The sequence below is a fragment of the Sparus aurata genome, chromosome 11 (genome assembly GCF_900880675.1).
Source record: "Sparus aurata chromosome 11, fSpaAur1.1, whole genome shotgun sequence".
In the NCBI taxonomy this organism is placed as follows: Eukaryota; Metazoa; Chordata; class Actinopteri; order Spariformes; family Sparidae; genus Sparus; species Sparus aurata.
Window position 1 is genome coordinate 10,907,313 of NC_044197.1, and position 23,891 is coordinate 10,931,203.

Below are 23,891 nucleotides of genomic sequence, written 5' to 3' on the forward strand. Positions count from 1 at the left end.
GTACAGTGTGTGTGAGTGTGTGTGTGTGTGTGTGTGTGTGTGTGTGTGTGTGTGTGTGTGTGTGTGTGTGTGTGTCTGATGCACAGCTCTTGTGACACATGGCCTCAAACAGATTGTGTCTGGAGAGAGAAAGAGTCTTCGATGGGTGGGACTGAAAACAAGTGACGCATGACTAAGAGGCCCAGGAAGTTCCAGCAGGCGGCTGTTATTGCTGAGTGTGTGGGTGTGTGTGTGTGTGTATGTGTGTCTATGTGTCTGTTTGTGTGTGTGAGCGTTATTCGGGGGCCCAGAGGGACTGTGTGGGGCAATCCCGGCTGGAGTGTCTGGAAAAACTCTATGGAGTGACAAAAGCAGCAGTGTCCCTTGCAGCATATCTGTCTGCTGCCTTGGCTGCAACGCTTTATTGCACTTAGGAGCATGATAGAAAAATTAAACTGTAAAAAGTAGGTTGAGGAAGCAACAATCCTTCTATTGTGTAAGTCACTGTACATGCATGTACACATGCATACATCTGTAGTCTTACCTAATTACAGCGGCAGGAAGAAAAACAATTAGTTACTCCCACCCCTTGCAGTGTTTTATTGTATGTATTCAGTGTTTTCGGTCATGTCATACTAAAAAAACATCTTATATACTTCCTGAAAAGAAGTGTGTTTCACCTGAACATTTATATAGTTTTTGGATATTCCAAATCCAGATTAGTAGCGACCTGAAGCTACGTGCTGTGGAAGGTCCGTCTGTCTGGCAGAGTTGTTTTCTGCCGAGCACATGACCTGTCTCTGACCCAAAGTCACTCACTCCCCAGATTGCATTGCTACAATGAGCACTCGCCCGGGATGGCGGTGACGCACTGGGCACAGAGAGACAATAGCTTACCTCAGCCAGGCAGACATAGCAAACCTCAGTGCTATCAGACCCTCTCTAATCTCAGCCCATGGGACAGCTGTGTCTCTCCTGCTCCCACATGGCCAGATCAGACACAACGCGGACGTAGAGAGAGGACATTAGTTCAAGTTTGGCTTCTTTTGTTGTCACGTAAACAACAATTACACCGAAAAATATTCTCAGGCTTCCTCCAATCCTGCTTTTATATATACTGTTTATATACAAAATATATATAAAGAAAGTGTAACATTACCAAATTTCAGTTGTGCAGTTTGTGTGAGAAAAGATTTGAGGCAGATATGAACACAATTATGGAACGTAACCAAATAACTTTACTGAAGCACTGTACTGTAATAATACTGGTACGATGCTTGAGTAGTTCCATTTTCTGTCACTTTATACCTTCACTCTATTACAATTTAGAGGCATATGTTGTACTTTTAACTCGCTACATGTATCTGATAGTTTGTAGTTACTTGATACTAGATTACATACTGCATTTGAATGAATGAATGTATTCATCTACAATCAGATTCAAACAAACAACATAAAAATACACTGATAATTGTATGGTTGACGTTTACTTTCTCCAGAGTAATATTTTAACAAAATATCTTTAACAAAATATCATATCTTTATTTTTTTTTACAACACTGCTAATAGACAGCTGATAAACAGGCACTAAAATAAATATACTGTAAATACTGTGATGGTACAGGTATAAGTAACCAGGTAAACAAGTGGAATTTGTACCAGTACTGTAAATGTAGTATGAGTATAGCAGCTGTATAAAGTAGATTCACTGCAGTGTGAGTAAAGTGTCATAATAAGACCAAACTTAAAACAATCTTACTTTCAGTCATCATATGTATGTTCTGCGTGTCATGTTGGGAAATTAGGCCAATGTGGAACTGAAGTATTGCAGTTGTCCTACTGTCAAAAGAACATGGCTCCACTTCTTATCTCTGCACAATACTGAGACTGAGAAACAGAGTGTGTTATGGCTGATATGGATATGTGGCTGAATTTCATTCAGAACACTGCGGGAGCGGGTTCCATCCAGGGCTACTCTCCTCAAGAGTATAAAACGGAACATTTGTAAATAAAAATCAGGCCAGACGGCTTGAGAGATGTGATTGGCCGATGGGCAGTCGCATGGGAACTCCTACTTACTCTCAACATGTGGTGCCAAGCACAAAAGAGATACTCCAGACTTGACTTGTGACATGTTTATCGCTGTCAGTCTGCACTCATGGTAAGCCCATTATGAATATTATGAAAAAGATATTGGGGAAGTTTTAATTTACAATTCCCAAAATGTAAACAGACCTGAAAACAACATAAAATCAATCATTTTCCCCTCCAGTTCTTACGTAACTAAATGATCTCTGCGACCTTCAGTGCTATCTCAGTTATGCCAGATAGCTGACAATATCTTGTTCACAAGAAAGGAGACAATGTCTTTCCCATGTGAAAGGCTACTTATTTATAGCTTTATGTCTCAGATTTGACAATTGACCAAATGGTTCCAGCGACTACTATCAAATAATCAAGGACAGCATACAAATCCACCTTAGATGAGATGAGTGTTTGCTGAAAAACAGATGCTGCACAACTTCTGAACACGTAAAATATGCCTCTTGGGCTCCAGAGGTGGTTGACAGGAATCCAATGGAAAAGTAACATGTGTCAAACTAAATCCAGTGGATTGCCAGATTGCAAAAACACATCTCAGGTTTTAATGTGAACAGGGAGATCAGGGGGCCCTGAACCTGCAGGAATAAGACACTGAGTTCAGTGGAGACACAGCGGGGTGATACATGATACAGATTTGTCCGGGGTATTACATTAATCAGTCTTCCATTCTTTACTTCTCTGGGGCTTTTACATTGACATGTGTGTATAACCTGGTTTTCCCAACATTCAACCTGACTCAAGGTCTCATCAGTCCCAGAGGAAACTTAACAAGAGTGTATTGAGCCCTCAGTCCCTGGCCACAATGTGAAATACAGGAACAGTCTTCAGCACTTCATACACAAAAGCACCACCATGTGGCAGTTTTTTATAAGACACATAATTGTTACTGGCTTTCAAATTCAGATAAGTTAATAAAACAAACCTTTGCTGTAAAATAAGATGTTCTTATCCCTCACGTTTACCCAGTTAATTAATTTAGCCATTTTAAACTGTCACATTAATCTCTAATCTAATTAATCTAATGTAATTCTAGGATATCTATATATCATTTATGTAGTAATGTTCCACTTCTTAAGGACAAATGGTCTTATAAGCAATGCAGACATTACTTTTATTCGTAAAACACAGTTTAATATCTAGGTAAATGTATAATGCAGTGCAGTTATGTGAATCACATGGACGTCGTATATTCCAGCAGGTTAGAATTGACCTCTCCGGTGCTCCGTAGTCCTTCCCCCCTCTCTACCTGTTTAGTGACTAAAGATGGCGGAAGCTCCTCCATGGCCCAGCCGGTTCTTCTGTCACAGATGCTCGGCAGAGATTAGTCCTCGGCTTCCCGTGAGTACCATAGACGGAAAGTGAATAAGGAGACATTTTGGCAAATGAGAAACACTGTGCTGTTGTTGTCACTGTAGTAGAAACGTTTGTAGCGGCGGGGCCAGCAGTTAGCATGCTAACAGTATTAGCTGGCTTGCTAAGGGGGGATCGCGTTTATCTTGCTAACGCTCGCCTGTGTTAGTTAGTTTGTTATCTAAGTAGCGCATCGGCCAGCATACACACAAGAACTGCCTATAGAATAGTTCTGCTTTTCTTGCAAACATCGTAGCAACGTTTGCCGGGATTATATGTTGATTACTGTGTTTTTTACGAGGCATATTAGCATAAATGTTAGCTGTATTGACTAGAAATAACGGTACGTGCCATCTGTAACAATGTGATCGCATCTAATGAGTGCGTTCAGGTGTTTCTTTTCTCATCCCAGAGTTTCTCACACTCGTCTTCCTCAAGACTATGTACATTACTATATTGTCCGTCATTTCTGTGAATGATTCAGCGACAACAATGCCACGGCGTCCTTTTCTTGTTTTGCCATTCAGTAAGGCACGCAAGTGTCATGTCTGTCCTAGGCTAGAATGATCTGTCATAGAGCTGCAAATGTGCCCCTCACAATGTAACACATCAGCCATAGGTTTCTGTGGATTGCTGGTAATGACCTGTGGTTCCATTAACACCTCATACGGATGTGTAAGTGCTGTTTGATTGTGTAGAGTAGCATGTGTAGTGGTTCAAATAGGACCTTTTATTTTGCTATTTCGGCCATAGAAATACAGCTGAATGGCATTTTGTTTCTCTTAGGATCAGACTGTATAAACTAAGTATACTTAAAATAAAAAAACCACAAGTCTTTGTACAGGTCGCAATGTTCATGTGTTTTATATTTATTAAGGAGTGTGTGAAAGTGGGGTTGCTGTGAGGTGCCTGGAGGATGTAGCTGTTTCTCATGGTGTCAACAACCTGAAGGCTTGTCCTTGACAAAAAGATCTGGTTGATCCTCTCAACTTTCTGCAGTATTGGCTGAAGTGGCTTGAAGGTCACAGTTTATAACCAGATAGTGACACAGCTGGTCAGGGCAGGTTCAGCTGCTTGTCTTTGCTGGCGTTGGATCCAGGATTAGTCACAAGAAAAGTATTATCATCCTCTGTCTTCCTTATCTAATTGGCCACCTGTCAGTGGAGTGTCTGACATATCGGATGCGCTGTTTACACTTTTCACACACTGACACATGTCTGGGGCTTAGCTGTAAAGTTCATGCAAGTGATTAATCTGAATGTCAGTGACTGTCTGCAAAACATTTTCAGCTGTACATTTTGAGTTGTGTTGGTTTTAACTATTTTTTGTTTGTTTACAGGAGTACACATGTCCAAGATGTGATTCAGGGTTTATTGAGGAACTGCTGGAGGAGAGAAGGTGTGTGTATATGAAATATGGCTGTTCTAATCAAGGCATAATTTTCTTTCTTTTTTTTAATCTGGGTCTTATTTTTCTATGATTGGCCATCATTCCTAACAGTTATGTTACTCACCAACATACAGTAGCTGACATAGAGGATGAAGCCCTACAGCAACATAGATAATTGTTGTTTCTGCAACAAATGATCCTGTCTTCTCTAATCATCATTTATCACATGAATGATTGTAATCAGATTTCCAGGTGAAGACTTTAAAAATTAACTTTTAAAGTCTTTCTCAAATAAATAATTTAGATTGTATGTGTTATGAAACATTTTGCATTTTGCCACATTAATTCATTTTTGGCACTGCTTGACAATGATTGCATGGATTTTTATGGGTTTTTTGGGCAGCGTTGTATTACTGTCCTTAATCCTCTTTAAATCCTTTTTTAAAAACTATTCTCACTGCATTACAAGGTGCTACAATTACAATACAAAAGTTTGGACAACGATAGCTACATTTCACATTTTAAACATTGGACGGTCGAGGATAAGAGGAAGAAATTGCACACAGAAAAACATGATATCATAACTGTTATAAATGATTGAAACTATGATGCATAGTCGGACATAACTTTGTCAACTGTTTGTCCCCTGTTTAGTGCTGACAATGGCTCCATGTCTACCATCTCCAGCGGGCCTCCAAACGTGCAACCATTTGAGGTGTCTAACCTTTTCTACACAACCTCTCTCTGTCCTAACACTGCATAACATTGTCTGAAATTCCTAAAATAGATCACTTTGACGTTTTTTTGCTAATGTACTGGTGGACATGACTGAAGTCATGCTGGAGTTTCCATTTCTGCTTTTGAGGCCGACCACAGTATTGCCCTTTATTAGTGACATTCAGTTGAAAGATTGGGCTGTTTTAATTTTTCCCAAAGATTAGAAACAGTCTTGGCTTAATATGTAGTTTATGTCAATGTTCTGGGAAGACTTTTTTTACTGAAAAATACCGGCGATTGGACAATACTTTTACCTCAGTAAACAGGAAACTTCTGTATGTCAGCCTACATTTATATTTGGCTGAAATTTGATCTGACTGTCAACTAATGTCTCAGTTCCTCGGGTGTCTTGTATTGACCATAAAAGGCTATGGTATGTAGAGGAATCCCTAACCCTGGCTGGTTTCTACTATCAAGATTACAGTACAAGTTTTTCTCTGTGTGTTTATCCTACCAGAATCCAGACCAGCACTTGTTCACATTCCCCTCTGGCTATGGTCAGTTTGCTCTTGGTGTCTTCGATGACCGCTTTGACTTCGGGGCGGGACTGGGAACTGAGGACAACAGGGATGCTGAAAACAGGAGGGAAAGGGAAAATGCATCACGGCAACGATATGGTGCCAGGCAACCAAGAAGTCGTCATGGTTCAAGACGACAAGCAGGGAGGCATGAGGGAGTTCCTACTTTAGAGGGGTAAGGAGCACAGTGTTTAGCCTGGCCTGAGGGAATCAAGTTAATAGCGGCACATTTAAACACCTTCTTCATTGCTCAAGAGCCAGCCTGCTAAAAGCCAACACAGGAAGTTGCACTGTGCTGCCCCTGGCAACTGCTGTTTTTTTTAGAGCAGTGAAGAAGAAGTTGGTTTCATGTGAGTCAGATGGCACTAGCAACATGTTGGCTCTTACGCAATATTTTACTCTGGATAACCCCCACCATTAGAATGGTGACCTATAGTCTTGATTTGTTCTTTTTTTGGTTAAGACAGATAATCCAGGAATGTTGTATGGCAATCATTCTCTGCAAGGTTTTACCCGAGCCAGTCCATACAACAATGATAGCGGTCACATTACATCCATACAGGGTTACAGGCAAAAAATAAATCAGAACATCACTACGAGGAACTAGTTTGGTTTCCACCTCAATACGTCTGTATAATAGCTGTGTGTTCTCTTTTGTAGAATTATTCAACAACTAGTGAATGGAATTATTGCACCCACTGCAATGCCAAATATTGGTGTTGGACCCTGGTAAGTCTGTACAGAGCTATATTTAACTACTATTCAAGCTGTATTTGAAGCTAATTTTCTACAAAAGTGTCTCCTAACTGTTGTACTGTTTGTTTTTAAAGGGGTGTTCTACATTCAAATCCTATGGATTATGCCTGGGGAGCTAATGGACTAGATGCAATTATAACTCAGGTAAGTTGAAGAAATCATTTAGATGTTTTTAAACTGATTACTGTACCTATTCATAAAGATTTTTTCTTTCAATTTTATATTCATTAAACATTTAAGACGTGTCATGAAATAAGCAGTGATATGCATAAAACATGTATTTAATCTAATCTCTTTTTTTTTATTATTATTATCTTTTTGTCTCTTTTCTAGTTATTAAACCAGTTTGAGAACACAGGCCCTCCGCCTGCTGATAGGGATAAAATAAAAACTCTTCCTACAGTACAAGTTACAGAAGAACATGTCGGTGAGTTAAAACATAATGATGTTGGTGTAATTGACTGTTTTATGGCTGGTTTCCTTTTTTGAAAATGTTAGACTTTAGTATTGGCACATTTGGATAGCGGTTTCATTTTCTTTACAACAGATGGTTACAGGCTGTGATTAAATTGCAGTGTAATTTAAATGTAAGTACTATTTTTCCAGCAAAGCTGACTTCTCAGTGTTTCATTTGAATCCTCTTACCAGAATGTTGACACAAAGGCAGGATTCTGTTGCATACAGAAAAAAAAGTGTGTCTGGCCTATCTCCTTCCACAAACGGCCATACCAGTTTCTGTCGTGATAGCTCCTGTCAGATAAAGCTCAGGATAGGCAGACGCAGCCAGAGCAACTCCATTCACCATTTTGTTGGTTACCCAGGTGACAGGTGACAAGTCACACGCCATCTAATATATGTTTAGTTCCCCATAGAAAAGCTAAAGTGACAACACCAGTGTCTTTCTGAAAAGTTCAGATATTTTCAACTTGGAGCACTGCGTGCAGAAAGTCTTGAGTATTATTGAAATCATCATCTAAAAATTGGTAAATGGCATCAATTTCCAGTATCATCTTAAGCGCCCCTTAAATGAACGGCTTGACTGATCATAATTGTCTGGTTTTTTTGACATGTCTTTTTGTCTTTTAGCATCAGGACTTGAATGCCCAGTGTGTAAAGAAGATTACAGTGTCGGAGAAAATGTGAGACAGCTTCCATGCAATCACATGTTCCACAATGATTGCATAGTCCCTTGGCTGGAACAGGTATTAAATGATAGCTATCTTACACTTGTCCCACTTACATATTCCCCATTTGCTAACTCAAATAATTCGGTGACCATCGCACTTCATATTTTTCTCTCTTTTCCTTCAGCATGACACTTGTCCAGTGTGCAGGAAAAGCTTAAGTGGACAGAACACTGCAACAAACCCTCCAGAATTATCAGGGATGAACTTTACCTCCTCCTCCTCCTCTTCCTCCTCCTCCTCTTCATCTTCCTCTACCCCTCAGTCCTCAAGTTCGACCAGCAATGAGAACTCCACTGATAACTCATAGAGAATGATTTGTCCTTATCACCCGATGGGGCTGTTTATAGCTCCTGGGCTGTTGTACTTCAGAGCGGTGACCTCCAGTCTCTCCCTGCTCTGGGGCAGAGACCTGAGTGCATCTCACCAGGAGCACTCGAGCCTGATTCAGGGGTAAGTGATACGTGAAGTATTACTGTCCGTCCTGTTGCTCCCACCTTCATCAGGAATCTGAACAAAGGAAGGGGCAGAGGCCTGGAGTTCAGCTTCAGTCAGGGAGGATGTGGAGTAAAACTTCAAAAGGCTCGATCTGCCTAAAACCACCTCATACTGGAATAGTACACAAAGGAATCCAAAGGTAGAAGACTCGGGACAACAACACAGTTCCTGTTTTTGTTTTGTTTTAATCACCGGACTTTTATGATTTCAAATGATCCACTTTTGCCGATGGTGCAAAAGGAAATGTACAGTTATTCCTTTTTATAAGTAGCATTCATATCTCGCAGATAGAGTGACCCAAAGTGCACTGTAGTGCGCTGTTTAAGTGGGCACTTAAGTTTCTTAATGGTTTCATAGGATATTACATTTAATTCATTAGCTCTCAAAGCAAAATTACAGAAGTTTGTAAAATGATTTTATTGTCAAGATCCACTTGAAGTTTTAAGATTACCTGACAACACACAGGTACCATTGTTTGCACTTGAGATGATGTGTCAAATTGCAGTAATTTCGTGCTGTTTGGATAATGATGTGGGTAATTATTGCTAAATCCCACACACATAGGTTTATTATTTTGGCTGCAAGCCTACAATTTAGATCAGCTTTTCACATGTAACACTTCGAAACATTACGGTGCATTTTAACCTAAAGGTAAATGAGATATTTTCTAAAGTTTCCAGTTGACGAACTATTGATTTGCAGTACGATTGTCCAAAAAATATGAACTGATGTGAAAATAAAGATGTATGTGTGCTACCACTCAAAATCCATGTAAAGCATTCTCAGCGTGTGTATATATAATATTCTTTGAAGGTCTAATCATGAACAACTGGACTTAACTACAGACAAATGTATTTTATTTCTATGTGAACAACCACTGAGGCAGAGTCTGTTTTCTTTCCTGCACTCAGTGTGGTGCTGTGGTTCCACTAGATGGAATGCAGTGACACAAGCAGGACATTTTCAACATTTTTGTCATTCGTAGAGCAAATGAGCAGATATTCAACAAAAAAGTCACTTGTTTTCCCCTAAAACAAAATAAATAAAATGGTAGAATGGTAAACACTTTTTGCAAACAGGAAAGTTCTCAGCTGTGCTGGCCTGTGATTCACTCCGTCTGAATTATTTGTCTGTTCAGTGAAGTCTTGCGGGCTCAACCAGGGACAATAACATCATTAGAGAGCAGTGCTGGAAGTGATTTCAATACATAATATGGTCTTTTGAGATTTTGTGCTTTCAAAGTAAAGCCTGATAGTAAACAGGGTCATATTGGGCCTAAATCTTTCAGCAGGATGCTTGCCTGTTAAATTTTATCAATAAGCCAATAAATTCTGCTTCCTTTTATTGTTTAGCCACATGGGTGTATTTCCTCTACATTGTAGCTCTCTTTTCCCCTGGGGGGGCGTAGTTTAAAGGCCTTTAATCTGAAGGGATTGTTGTTGTGGACAAAACATAGGCTTGTCCATGACTGTACAATAGGCATATGGAATTGTGTGCGAAATTGCTCATTCACAGTCATAATTTATAGTTACCTTTGTGGTAATGAGGCACATATTTCTGCCTTAGTATGTACCTTGAAATATGATGAACTGTTTTGATATTAAATTACTTGAGATTCAATAACTAGAGATACCATTTTAGCTCGTAATGTTGTGAATATGTAAGTGGTGGCTAGCTTTATCCAGTATTGAATTGAAAGTGGATCTAGATTTTTTTTGAAAACACACAAAATATCTTGATGCAAAACAAAAACATTGACTTTTTTTTTTTTTGTATAATACATTTACTTATCCTTCTTTAAGTTGATATAGTAACTTTAAATTGATAATAGCGGGGTATTAACAACATTCAACAGGATTAATATCAGACCACTGATGGACTTTGAAGTTTACTTTTTTTAGTTTCCTCTCCATCGTCAAGTCTTGATTTGACAGCCATCCCCACAGCAAGATTCAAGGCATTACCACACTTTTAAAACTGATATTTGAATTGTGTCATCTGTCCTTGGGTGCTTTTCAGCAAAGTCATTTTGTCACCGTGTGCTGAGTACAATGTCTGATTACTGCCAAATGAATGTCTTTCCAAGTGGATTACCCTAATCAAGAAAGGATAGTATTTGCTGTTTTTGTGTGTGTTCTGTGGATGAATCCTAGACTCTTGTGAGCTTGTGGTGTAGCCTCATATCGTCATTGAATGCATCATTTTTGGCGATATTTTCACTCCCAACCTACACTGACATCTGAGTGATTTTCCTAGAGACACTATATGGAGATGGCTGGCATGCATGCTTAGTCCCTATGAATTTGCAGTACTGAATGTGGTTCTCAAATGAATTGTACTGATATGCGGTTACATAATGATTATTTTATGGCTTTATTGCATATTTTCATGAGGCCTTAACATTTCCAGTGTGTGGCAAAAAATAATAATAAATCGCAACGATAGCGAGTGTATTTTCGGTCGTTATCAAACATTTTAAAATGTAACCTACATTTTGCTTAATTACATAAGATCATGATCACTAAAGACGTTTAATAAGGCTTTAGCTGAACAACCAGTGGAATTTATGTCACGTGACCACGCCCCCTGGATACTACGTCATTCGTACGTGCCGATTAGGGCGTGTGCGTGAGGTGCAACTAGAGGACGAGCAACTACATCGGAACATTCAGCGCCTACATCTCGGTGGCAGTCGACGGGAAAAGGGAGGAAGAGGGAGATTCGGCTCGTCGTAGAGAAACACCGCGCGTATTAGACGATTTAGTAAACGCTAAATCATAACCATGAAGTTACTGTGGGCTGTCAGTGCCCTTCTGTTGTGCTGTTGGCAAGCCAATGCGTCCACAGGTAAGAATTTTTGTGTCAGCCATGTTCTGTCGAAGATGTAGACTTTGCCCTGATTACGACCATTATAAAAATAAATGTCCAGTCCGAGTGCTGCTTTGCGAAAGTGACGACAGACGAGTTTTGTCGACGTCGACTGCCCTTTTAAAGCTTCCATTGATTCAACATTTAAACCGCCTCGTTCGGCGTTCGTCAGTAACATTCACATACTGTCGTTAGCTTAGCTGCGTTTGGCGTAGTGTTGTTGCTAGCGACCCATTTAGCTAATTTGCTGTCGCACGATCGTTGCGGTCATCCGAGCTTTCTGTCACTAACCTGGATCAACGTTTAATGTATGTATTTTGAGCCATCTTCGTCTGTCACTGTTTCAGAGAAAGTAATTCGATGCCAAACGTTAGCAGATGTACTGAATCACGTGAGCGCTCATGTTAATTGGAAATCGTATGTATGGCGGTTTGGGAATGTTTGTTCTAACATTAAGGTAAACTGAACCTGCGACCTTAAAGGGATGACGTGCACTGGGAATAAACATTAGGTTGAATGTCCCTTTTAACTGATCCGAGCCACGTTTTGCCAGACCACCCGGGGGTAGAATAATCCCCGTCCTTTCGTTGGTCTGTCATCACAGCCTTTTAGGAACCGCAGCCCTGGATTGTAACATTAGAAATGACACCCATTACCATTTGCCGTTGGTGCCTTTTTATTAAATCAGTTATCTATGCTTCAGTGAGCCAGTAGGCCCGGTCCACGTGATGTGTATCAGTTGTCACGATACAGTACGTTGGGCTTTGTATCGTATTCTGTCGTTTGCCATCAAAGGGTTGAGAGCCTAGTCGTGTTGGTGGCCATTAAATGATCTGTCACTAGCCTGCTTCCGTTCAGATGGTCTGCCCTGCTCACCATTGATTAACATCACTCAATAAGGAGCAGATTGTTATTAATAGACACTGTAGCCCTTTGCTCTGGTCACAGAGATCATAGTTATCTGTTGAATGTTTCAACATTGCATTGATGAGTGTTATGGCAAATACAGACAATCAAGTGGGGGTATGCTTCACTTTATTTCTTTGTTTTTGCTAGAAAGACTGATGGCAGCAGTGAACCCTTAGCGAGGTTGTACGTGGTATTTATATGATGATAGTCCAAATGTTATACACAATGTACCTGTAAAGAGTATAGTAAATGGTTCAGCTATCACTGTACCCAGTCCATGTCAAGATTTTAATCTGTGAGTGTGTTTATGACATTAATAGCCCTTCTATTACACTCTACCTAACATACACTCCTTGCTATTGAGTTCGACCACTTAGAGTTTCTAAAATGGTGTCGTGCACAGAAAATACCCAGACTGAGTCATTTCCTCCTCTATATTTCATCATGCTAATGCAGTGAAAAGAGATGGGCAAATACTGATGCTGTGATGATGTGTTGTATAACTATGGACTTAAGTCAAGTGCACACATTATAAACCACTGGCATGGTTTTCCTATTTCGCAGAGCGTTGGTGCCAGCAGCAACCAGACTGTTTATGCAAGTTTATGCGCATATACTTATCAGTCTAGTACATATAAGGAGCCTCTTGATGTCTCCTGCTCTGATGTAGTTCAGAAGTAAAATTAGATATCCCTAGAGTTTTAGCTTCTCCTTAAGCTTGACTTTTGCATGAGAAGTGGGTTACGAGGCGGACGCATAGGTAAGGCTACTTTATGTGAAAACTGGAAAATCCAGTTTAATCACATTTGTTACTCTATATTTAATCGCATTTATTTGGGAAGTGGTGTTAAATTAGGACTCATTTTATTATTGACCACCATTTTGAGACTCTGGCTGCTTAATCAGCTCTCACTAAAATGATCACTTTATGATAAGAGCCTACAATCTAAGCAGTAGTACTGACAGTGACGGGTTGTTTTTGGCAGTGGGGATTGACATCCTTCTGATAGTGGTGACAGATTTGTCCTGGTCCACAACGGCTGAATGATTACATAGAACAAAGCTGGATACGTGTTTACTGAACTCCTCATACACGGACTTGAAAGATCAGGTCACATTCAGCGTATTTATGTGGGCTGGAGGTGACGGGTAGCTGACCCTCACCAGAAGGTGTTGATTTCCAAACAATGACCTTGACCGATTGAATAAGGCTGAAACAAAAACTTGAAATGGCCTCTTCAAACAATGTGTCCGTTTCCATGCATGCACTGGTTTCATCAGGTTGGAGCCATCGACATCCATCTTCTACTGGAAAGGGGCGTTGCATTGTACTAGCATTTCCTGTTCAGCATGAACATTTCAATATACTTTGTAGACTCCGTTCTGAGAGTGTTGAAAGTGGCCTCATGTTGTCATCATTGTTATACCCTTTGTGTTTTCAAAATGCTGAGTACATTTGAACTTGAGCTGTTAATTTTCAACCAGCTTGTTCGATGAGAAGTTAACTTCAGTGTAGATAAAGCATGCATCCCCATAGTTTGGCTATCTTTGCACCACTCCACTTTTTTGTGCTCAGCAAATCTCAGGGTTACTCTATTTTTCCTTTATGTTAAAATTAAAGATTGACAGGCTTCTTTTTGAACATTGCTTAGGTCGTCAGGTTGTTGTTGACCATATGTAAATATAGAATATCAACTTTTGCATTTGTTATCTGAAAGGGCACTAAACACAGCTGGTACACACGTTCTTATGTTAAATAACAGAGGGTTATAGGCTGTAAAGGACACTGTCAAACTTCACGTGGTTTACATCTAGTTATTGATGGGACTGGGGGCCTGGACTATATTTAATTTTGAACTTTCATACAGCATGTTAGGAAGGTGGTGCTAGGAAGATGACCTTTGGAAGTCACCAAGTAAGAAAGGGTATATGATATAGTGTACATGCAGAGACTGAGGCTCTTGCAGACAAGTTCACAGGTCTTTCTGTCACATTTTCTCTTGAATTTATATTCTTTGAATGTTTGGAAAATTGATCTTCTCCAGTACAAAATTAAGCACATCTTCATGAGGGGAATGTAGAAAAAGGGTGTGTGTGTTTTTTGTTTTCCTATTCGTACCTTGGGCCCAGCCCTGCTTTTGTTCTGCTTTTGTTAGACATTGATTTTTTTCTCAGAGGAGGGGGACAAGCGTGCTGTGCTTTGTCCCGTAGTGTGGGAATGTTATTCTTCCCTGGACCCACCTAAGTTTATAACCCCCCGTGATCACCACTGAGTGGCCAAACAAAACGTCCCTGCCTGCCATGAATCTGGAGAGCTGTGATACTGGAATCAAAACGCATATCAAATATCATACATGTATACATACTATACTATATATGGTTTATATTATAAAGATACTCAAATCATCTGCCAATAGGGTTGTAAAAACACTTCAATTCTAGACAAGTGTTTCAGTCTTATTCCCACGTGAATGCATCAGTAGCAGATGCTGAACTCAGTGGGGATTGACCGTGTCGTTGAAGTCATGCAAATAGCCCGCATTAAACCATCAGCAGAATGTTCTGAAAAAATAGGCTACGTGTTAACCTAGTTAACACCCTAACCGCTGTTGGGTAACACGAGGCACAGAACAAACAGTCACCAGAGAAAAATGCTCAGTGCATGTACCAAGGCTCTCATGGATCATTAATTTAATTGTATTATGTGAAATGTTTTTAATTTCAGCCTCATCTGCTTTTCTCTTCATGTTCTTTTTCACTCATTGCACATTGTTTTGATTTCATAGGAATGCTATTGAATGCTTTTATGTTCTTTTTTGTCTTTGCTTTATTTGCTTGAACTGCCTTTAGGGATGTCTCGACAACACTGATTGTTGAGTAATTGCTCATACTTGGCTTATAAAGCCTTTCGATTGAAAACACGCCCATATAAAGGAACTTCTTTTGGTAATTAAATTGACGTCTAAGTCCACTCTCAACAGAGTCAGCCTATCATAGGGCTTCACTCAATCTTCTGGCCTGATTTGATATAAATGGGGCAAATGAAATATAATATAATGCAATACAGTTCAGCTGCATCAAAAATTACAGCCTCCAAAATTACTATAACATAGAACCAACATTTTTCTAAAACATAACAAAAACGAAACATGGCTTCAGATTATTGAGCATTATTAATTGCAAACTGAATTCATGTTTCTCTCTGATACACTCGGACCATCCCTAATTGCCTTTATGTTGCATTTCTTATTTTTGCCTTTTTTTTGTCTTGCCTTTTCTATTTGCTTACTTTCACATTTTCATTTCATTTGTGTTTTTATTAACTTTGTTTCTTTTTCTTTCTTTCTCTCTTTTTTTCTATTTGCTTGTCATTCTGCCATCACTGCCTTTTATCATCCATAAATCACCCGGCCTGCTTTAAAACCCACCACATTTAAACATTTCTCGAAATCTCTGCTTGCTGGGTGGACTGTAAACGGTGCTCAGCTGGCTTCATCAAGTCTCCCCTGTCTCAGATGAAAATGATGAATGACAGCACAGAGCTGCATTGTGAGGTGATAGGGAACCCCATTCCTGAGGTGCAGTGGTGGTTTATAGAGGGTGAAGAGCCCAACGAGACCTTCACCCAGCTCTTTGATGGGGCACGGGAAGACCGTGTGCAAATCAATGCCACATATATAGCACATGCCACAAGCACCATCCACCTCACTAGCCTCACCTTCGATGACTCGGGCACGTATGAGTGCCGTGCTTCCAACGACCCCGACCGCAATGAACTCAAGAAGACGCCCAAAATCAAGTGGATCCGCTCACAGGCAAACGTTATTGTGATCGAAAGTGAGTTGCAGAGGAAGCATGAGGAGAAGTAGCTTGGCTGTTATCTCCTCATTAGTGAAGTCCTGGACATTCAGCTCCTGTTACACTCAGCTCCCATGCTTCCCTGTCCAATAGCCCCTCTACCCTGCTTCACCCAGTATACACTCACCCTCTCCTGTCCCCAAAAACTCCAGTAGTAGAACACAGACCCTGTCATGAAACTTGATTGGGCCACTCCCAGATCCTGTATCACCTGACACACATGTCTTCAATCTGATCCCTTTTTTCCCCTGTTTAAAGGATATGATAGATTGTATTGAATATAATACTGGTCATAAGGTTGGAAACTTGCAAAATGGTTCCTGCTGGAAAAATATTGTCTGCCAGGAAAATATTTGATCATTAGAAAAACTAAAAAAGGGGTGTCAGATTACTTGATTAGTATCACTTCTTAGTAGATATGTTTTGCTAGCTTTTTCCTTAATTGATACTAACACTGTGCAGTGCCCCTTTTGTTTATGCTTGTAGACCATTCCTGTGGCTTATAGCCTACTGAATAGTAGGCACAGAAGATGGCAACTAGTTATTTTAAATACATTTTCAGCCACGGGGCATCTTTCTGCCTTGTGGTCCAGTATTATTTTTATCACTTTGAAAGAATTGGTCAGTTTCTTCACCCGATTGAAGCAAAAATAATTCATTGGTACATTGTGATTGGCAGTTTCACTGACAATGATTTTACACCCCTGCTCTTGTTGCGTCTTCTGCATGTATGAAGATCTTTCCCCATGACCTTGTTGTAGACTGTCTACTAGATTTCCAGTACAACTCCTGTTCTACCCTCCATCCTTTTGTTGGTGGGACAGATCTCCCCATTATGGAGAGCTCTGTCCACCTTTCCTGGAAACGTCCGTGCATTTGTTAAGAACATGTACATGTGGTACAACATTTCCATGGTTTCAATTTGTGAAAACTGATTTGTTTTCCTTCTCCAACTTGGGAAGTTGAAGGAAAATGCTAAGGACTTTGTTGGTAATTCTTTGGTGATTTCTGTTTGACCACAAAACTCAACAATTGTCTTCAACAAAAAAATTTATTTTTATATCCATTTCATATTTATATTCATATTTACACTTCTGAGACCGTAAGAAGAATAATGGAGAAACAATTCAGTCCTATGATCCTCATAGTTGACCTCTTCCACCCTACCTCCTTTTGTATCTTTGCTCATCCGTGAATATGTGCATAGAGCTGCCATGTACATGGTATGCCCTATGACACTTTGTACTGTCGAAGGAATTATTTCTGTTTAGACAACTGTTGAGTGATGATACAAGAAGTCAGTTAAAAAAATGATGATGCACACTCTGATAATGATACATTTCAAGTCAATTCTTGCCAGTAATGAAATATAAGGGTGTTAAAACATTTTGGCTAAGGATAATGAGTAATTTCTTTTTTCCATCTCTGTTCATCTAAAGTCCCAAACATCATTACCGATCCCCCTGAGGTCACCAACCAGACCTCTGCTGTCCTGAGCTGCAACTTGACAGAGACCAGTCTCCCTGTCAAGGGCTCCCACTGGACGCACAATGGCAAAATCATTGAAACTTCCAAGTCACCTGAGGCTGTTGCATTCACTGTCCTCCGGTAAGTCGCTACGTCCACCAAAATGTGCCAAATGGGAAGCTATGACTTGCAGATACTATGGTAGAATGAAGCCCTCATGTAACTATCCTCCGTCTTGAATCTGGCAGGTGTTTCCCATTGACCCATATACCAGAATAATTTTTTTTTTACAAAGAGGCCTGTTTTGTGTTTTCTGTGCAATTCACTAATTGGCAGTGCTGATTGAATAAATTGTATAAGAACATGACAAACCCAGTAGGCTTTAAAATCCTTATTTGTACTATGGGCTGGAAGACGGAGCTTCATTGATATTACATTGAACCGTTTCTCAGCCTAAAAGTGCACTGCTGGTCTTGGTCTTTTATCCTTCTTTGTTCTGATTCTTATTCTGTCCCTTTCTAAAATTACGGTCAATAGCCATCTTTATCCTCTAATGTTCTCTCTCTCTTTCCCTTTTGCATGTCTGTCGCCCTCCCCCCTCACTGTATCTGGCTGCCTCCATTAGCAGCAGAGCTAGGGGCGCCAGTCAGGCATTCACTACTCTTGATTAGCAGAGAGATGGACCGTGCAGTCGTGCAGATTTGCCTGTAGTCTTGGCAGCATGGATAAGCGCCCCTAGCAGTGTGCTCACTTGCCCTGACCTTAATTCCCCATTTGAGAGCGAGGGCAGGACTGTACGGGACAGCAGAACCAAACAAAAGTGGGACTGATTACCAGGGAAAATTTGAAATATTTGTTGCCTGGACAAACGGCTTAATTTTTGTAGCACCCCAGGTCTTGAGTATAAAAGAGGTTCTATTGTGATTTTTTTACTTTGCTTAGTCGGAAAACTGATCAGTTACTGATCCCCACCAGCTATATGAAAAATGCAACTGATTTTGCTATGAGATTTGTTGGAAAGAGTTCTCAAATCCTGAATTGTTTTTCTTCCCATAGTTTAGAGAAGATTACCCACAGTTCTGGTGGGAAGTATGAATGTGTGTTCGAGACTGAACCACCACTGACCCGCACCATTGAAGTCAAAAGTAAGTTAATTTATTACAGATCAAAAGTTGCTTACATGGTGGAGTTTTACCTAACGTGTTATGCCGATGTTATGATGTTTATAGTTACAGATTAAGTAAGCCCCTATGTGAGGTTTGTACTTTGGATTCAGATTCACTTCAAAATCTGAAGTAAGCAGCCATTTTCAAGGAAGCGCCACGTGATGTTCTGTGGTTAAAGGTCCCATATTGATGAAAATGAAACTTTGTGACACTTTGATTTTAGAGCAGGTGGAGGTGCTTTAAAAAGTATTGTGAATAGCAGCAATTCTAATAAGCAAGTTATTACTGATGAATTGGAGGAATCGAATTGGCATAAGAACATGTGTACAGTGTAGACGTAATGTAGGTATTACTTAGAGTGGATTTGAGTCTTGTTCTCATTTGATTGTTTTTTATCTGTGCATTTGTACAATTCAACATTAAAGAAAATTATTCTGTATCGGACATCTTACAGTTGGGTGTCACCTTCACATGCAGGAGATAAAGTTAAGGGAACAATTACATGAGTGAGGGTTTGATAATGAATTTAGATTGAACATCAAAGGAATGGTAATGAGAAAACAACTGGGACTGATCACGGGAATCGATAAAACAAATGTATTTCTGTGAAGGTTTTTTTGGAAACATTCCAGTCAGTTCTTGGTCTCTCATGGGAAGGCACCTTTTGCTCTAGTATTAATAACTGAGGGCAGTTTGGATCATCAGTTCAGTCACAGAAAGTGAAAATGTGTTTCTCTTCCTGCTGTAGCACTTCCCCATGTTGCTGCCTACAAGCACTCAGAGCATGGCAATGAGAAGGACAAAGGTGTGATGGTCTGTGTGAGTCACGGCTATCCGCTGCCCACTGACTGGACCTGGTTCAAAGAGGAAGATGGCGGCCAAAAGGTAGGTGTATTATCTCAGAATTATGATTCATGACATGTCTTTTTCTTTTTCAGTCACCTTTTAATATACTGGCGTCGATAAGTTGATTATGATGTATTTCCTGTGCTTCAGTTCAAAATTAAAAAATAAATTAATAATAATACAGGATGCATTACTAACTTGTTGCTTCAACATAACCCTCAGCCCATCTTCAATGGCACTACCGACAAATATGAGATCAAGAGCACCCCTAACAAGACTATTCTGACTGTTAATGATCTGAGCATCGAAAACGACATTGGTGACTACACGTGCTCTGGAACCAATGAGCTTGGCACAAACACCGACAAGATCCACCTGCGTGTCCGCAGCCGCTTGGCTGCCCTCTGGCCCTTCCTTGGCATTGTGGCCGAGGTCATCATCCTGGTGACCATCATCTTCATCTATGAGAAGAGGAGAAAGCCTGATGAGATCACCGATGGTACGTACACCACTCTTCTTCACACAGTACACATTGCATCCATTCCTGGGTCGGATTAGCACAGCTGGATAGACGCCGCTGTCTTATTTATATTATTGAGGCCACTGAGTTGATGCAGTGCTGGATGGTTCACAAAATAAAAACAAATAAAAACTGCAGGTCAGTCACAAATAATGCTGCCTTCAAATAGAGCTAATGAGCTTGTGATAACAACTTTAACACCAAGCATATCGTGTACATGACTTGTTGATAACACCGCTGCTAGGCAATGACATTTAGAAGCCACGGAGGCTAAAAATTTAGCAAACAAGTAAGCATGTAACATAATGCAGAAAATGCAAAGGCATTAAAAACATAAAGCTGTTATATAGATCATTTTCTTCAGATATATTATAACATTGCGAAGAAAAACTCCATTTGACTAAAAATTAAATATGCTAACTTACAATCCACTGAAAAATTAACCTCCATGGCCTCTGCTTTCTGAAAACATTAGTAAACTCATCACAACTTGTGAACATGCTAATCAAATACGTGCAGGGGTCACCTAACTTTAATGATATTTAGTAAAATTTGTCTCCATATTGCTATAACGTGCTGTTGATGCAAAAACTGGGCCTCCTAGATCATATTTAATTTTCTCATGATACCTGCAACACAGCCCCGTGGCTCTAATCCTTTTTTTAAAGTGATGCTAGTTATGGTCTGACCAGCCAATTAGAGCTGAGTATTGTATTCTTCAGTTGTCCCCAATGGTTGGTGAATTCCAAAACGTACTGGTCATTTTGCTATTATCATTACTTGCATGGGTTTTGATTTAAGTAAAAGCCCTCATCATGAATATTTAGCTACCAAAGTGGCTGTGAAAATATCCTGCAGAAAGTAAATTAACATAATGAGCTTTTACACAAACTGCACTCAACTTCTCTGTCCTCCGTCACGATGTGTATATAAAACCTGTCAAACTGTAGGCCTCGTTTACTTTATTGTGAGTTAAGAAGATCTAGTGCCCCCAGTGTCTACTTGGAGACTATTAAGGCAAAGCATTGCTCTTTGGTTGGACATGTCCAGACTGTAGTTGCATGCATTCATTATGAACCCTTATTGTCTTTGGTTTTGCTATTATTTACATTTTTTAAATGAAGGCCAGGGGTTAGCTTCGGCCTCTCTTTCAACAATCTGTGGTAGAAACTATTATTTTTTATTATTTACATTTTTACTTCTCTGTTCGCTGCTGATTTTGCATTTTGGTAAGTGAACAAAAAACTGCATGTCAGACTGAAGTGGTTGAGCTGGGATGACGGCGTGGACAAAACTATGGGAGTCTGAATGATCTGCTTTCATAGTCGCCACTTCTAAGAGGAATGTGCTCAAAGATTTGGTCACTCTTTCACTGGCCCTGCAATATTTTCTTTCCACTTCATATATTGGTCCTTTTTTTGGTAAAAAAAATAATAAATCCTGTATTTGAGCCAATGAAAGAGTCAAATGAGACACGTAAGCTAGTGTAATGGTTTGACATGACATTGGATAGGTTGAAAAGTGCGAGGTTTCAGCATTCTGTCTGCATGCCTTCTGCATCTTGTACTCTGTGCATGATAAATGACAGGCAACCCTCTTCTCAAGATCATTTACATTTGTCTCATTCACCATTTGGCCAAAGAGGTAGCCTTACATTGTGAATACGTGCTCTTGCTCTGGTGTGAATACTGTCACTCTACATGCCAGGTTGTGTTAGCTCTGCCAGTTTAAAGATGTTTACTGTTTTTCTACTTGACTTCAGCCACTGCAGTGTTCCTTTGGTGTCCTTTGCTTGTTTTGCATGAGCCTCTGTGATGCTAAGGCTAAGGTGATGCTAAAAATGTTCATAAATGGCATTTTTAAAATGTCGTGACAGATTTCTTATAGAGACGTACTGTAGATGATTTAACAGAGACTTTGTAATGCGTCTTAGATGGAACACCATCAACTTATGTGTGTGGATTTGTAAATGAAAGTCATTCATTGTCAGAAAAGCAACAGGAGGGCATGCTTCAGTTCATGTTAGATTTGATCATAACCTCATTGGAGTCATGTTGCAGAGGATGTCATGTTCTAACATTTGCTACCGTCATCTGTGGGGGGAGAGGGTTGGCATGTACTGCTCGCACCAATCAGACATGTCCCCTGCTATTGACTGACTCTTGTTTTTGTTTGTCTTCTCTTCATTGATCTTTTACCGCTATGCAGATGACGACTCAGGATCTGCTCCTCTGTAAGTACAGTCAGCTGCTTAGTACCTTGATTGCCTAAAAGTGATTTTTCCACAGAACTCATGTTTGCTATGTTGTTTTTCAGGAAGAGCAATTCTAATGCAAATCACAAAGACAAGAATGTGAGGCAAAGGAATTCTAACTAGGAGCTGAAAGAGGTAAGTGTCAGTATCCGTGTGGGAGGCAATTCGTTACATGAAAATGAGCATTATATGCCTCTTTTTAAATTAAAGTCAAAACATGTTACATTGGTCTGTCTCTTAGTCTGCATGTTTGATAGAATCGGAGGGTTAAATGGAATATAAATCCATTAGTCAAGCCATTGCTCATTGACTTTTTTTTTGTTTTCCTAGGTGGACATCCAGAAGGCAGTCCAGGATTCAGCTGTTGTGTTGCACACTGTACTGTGCACCCTGCAACTTTAAGTACCTTTTTGTGCTTGGGTGTTAATGTTTTAAGACTGATTTCCTCTTGTTTTTCTTTCTTCTCCTCCACATTGTGCAGCCAGAGAACATAGTGTGAAATAATTTCTGCTTGAGGCCGTGGGGGCAAATATTGCATGAGTTTTAAAGCCGTTAGAAAAAACTGTGTGTTTGTTGTAAAATCATAGAAAGTTCATGTGAGGAATGCCTAGTTTGTGATAATTTTCTGTTGATGCTGACGCTTCCTACGCCAACCTCACATCCGTCAGTCGTTTTGCTTTTTATATTCTGCGATCTGGAATGGTTCCCTGTAAAGCAGCACAAATCACTGCCATTCTTTTTATAGCAACGACTGGAGTGTGTTTGAATACACACATTTGATCTGTCCCTACATTAGCAGAGTTGTATACTTTGCCTTAACAATCAAGCACCATTTCAGTTTTTGTCTTTTTGCATTTTGTTATAGGTTACAAGATTTAAATGTGACACTTTAAGATTAAATGCAGAAATGATTTCTGATTTATGTCTGCTAGGGTTTTGTTGCCGTAAGAAATTACAGTTTGAGCTTTTTTTCCCTTTAAATCGTGCTTTTAATTCCTTTACTCTTCACATGCTTTGTTTTAGTCGCCAATGTTTTTGTTGCTGATGTCACAACCACATAAAAATGTATTCTTGAGGACCAAGTGCAAGAGCTGTAACATCTGTTGATTCTGATGAATGCAACATAAATACTACTCACTGATGTTTCAATCTAATAAAACAGATAAACGGTTGAAAAGAGGTTTTTCTTTCTCACTCGATGTGATTCGAGAAAAAAAAGGCTTGTGTGCGATCGTTGGACCGTCGTCTCTTTCCGTTCCCTTCACTGTGTAGATGATTCAGAAGCCATATGTTTCATTTAACCTAGTGTTGTGATTGGATGTTACCATTTCAGAGTTACACAAATTTAAAAGACCTAGCCAGACTTGTGTAAATTGTTGTACCTTCCAACTCCATGGAACACCATCATATGTACAACTTGCACAAACTGAATAAAGATATTGGATTTTA

At 39.8% G+C, this 23,891-nt stretch overlaps 2 protein-coding genes across 2 annotated transcripts; both read left to right on the top strand.

Annotated features, from left to right (window-relative positions):
- The first annotated feature begins 3,287 nt into the window (after positions 1 to 3,287).
- On the top strand, positions 3,288 to 9,617 carry LOC115591959 (E3 ubiquitin-protein ligase RNF126). Its single transcript, XM_030434388.1, has 9 exons — positions 3,288 to 3,420; positions 4,772 to 4,830; positions 5,476 to 5,536; positions 6,056 to 6,291; positions 6,777 to 6,845; positions 6,947 to 7,016; positions 7,206 to 7,299; positions 7,959 to 8,074; positions 8,184 to 9,617. Exons 1-9 carry the CDS (start codon positions 3,346 to 3,348, stop codon positions 8,364 to 8,366), a joined length of 963 nt encoding a protein of 320 aa, XP_030290248.1. The 5' UTR covers positions 3,288 to 3,345; the 3' UTR covers positions 8,367 to 9,617.
- Positions 9,618 to 11,196: 1,579 nt separating this feature from the next.
- Positions 11,197 to 23,891, top strand: bsg (basigin). The gene is made up of 9 exons (XM_030432918.1): positions 11,197 to 11,401; positions 15,818 to 16,168; positions 17,629 to 17,797; positions 18,713 to 18,801; positions 19,571 to 19,707; positions 19,891 to 20,167; positions 22,397 to 22,421; positions 22,505 to 22,577; positions 22,773 to 23,891. The coding sequence occupies exons 1-8, from the start codon at positions 11,338 to 11,340 to the stop codon at positions 22,563 to 22,565; spliced, it is 1,173 nt and encodes a 390-aa protein (XP_030288778.1). The 5' UTR covers positions 11,197 to 11,337; the 3' UTR covers positions 22,566 to 22,577; positions 22,773 to 23,891.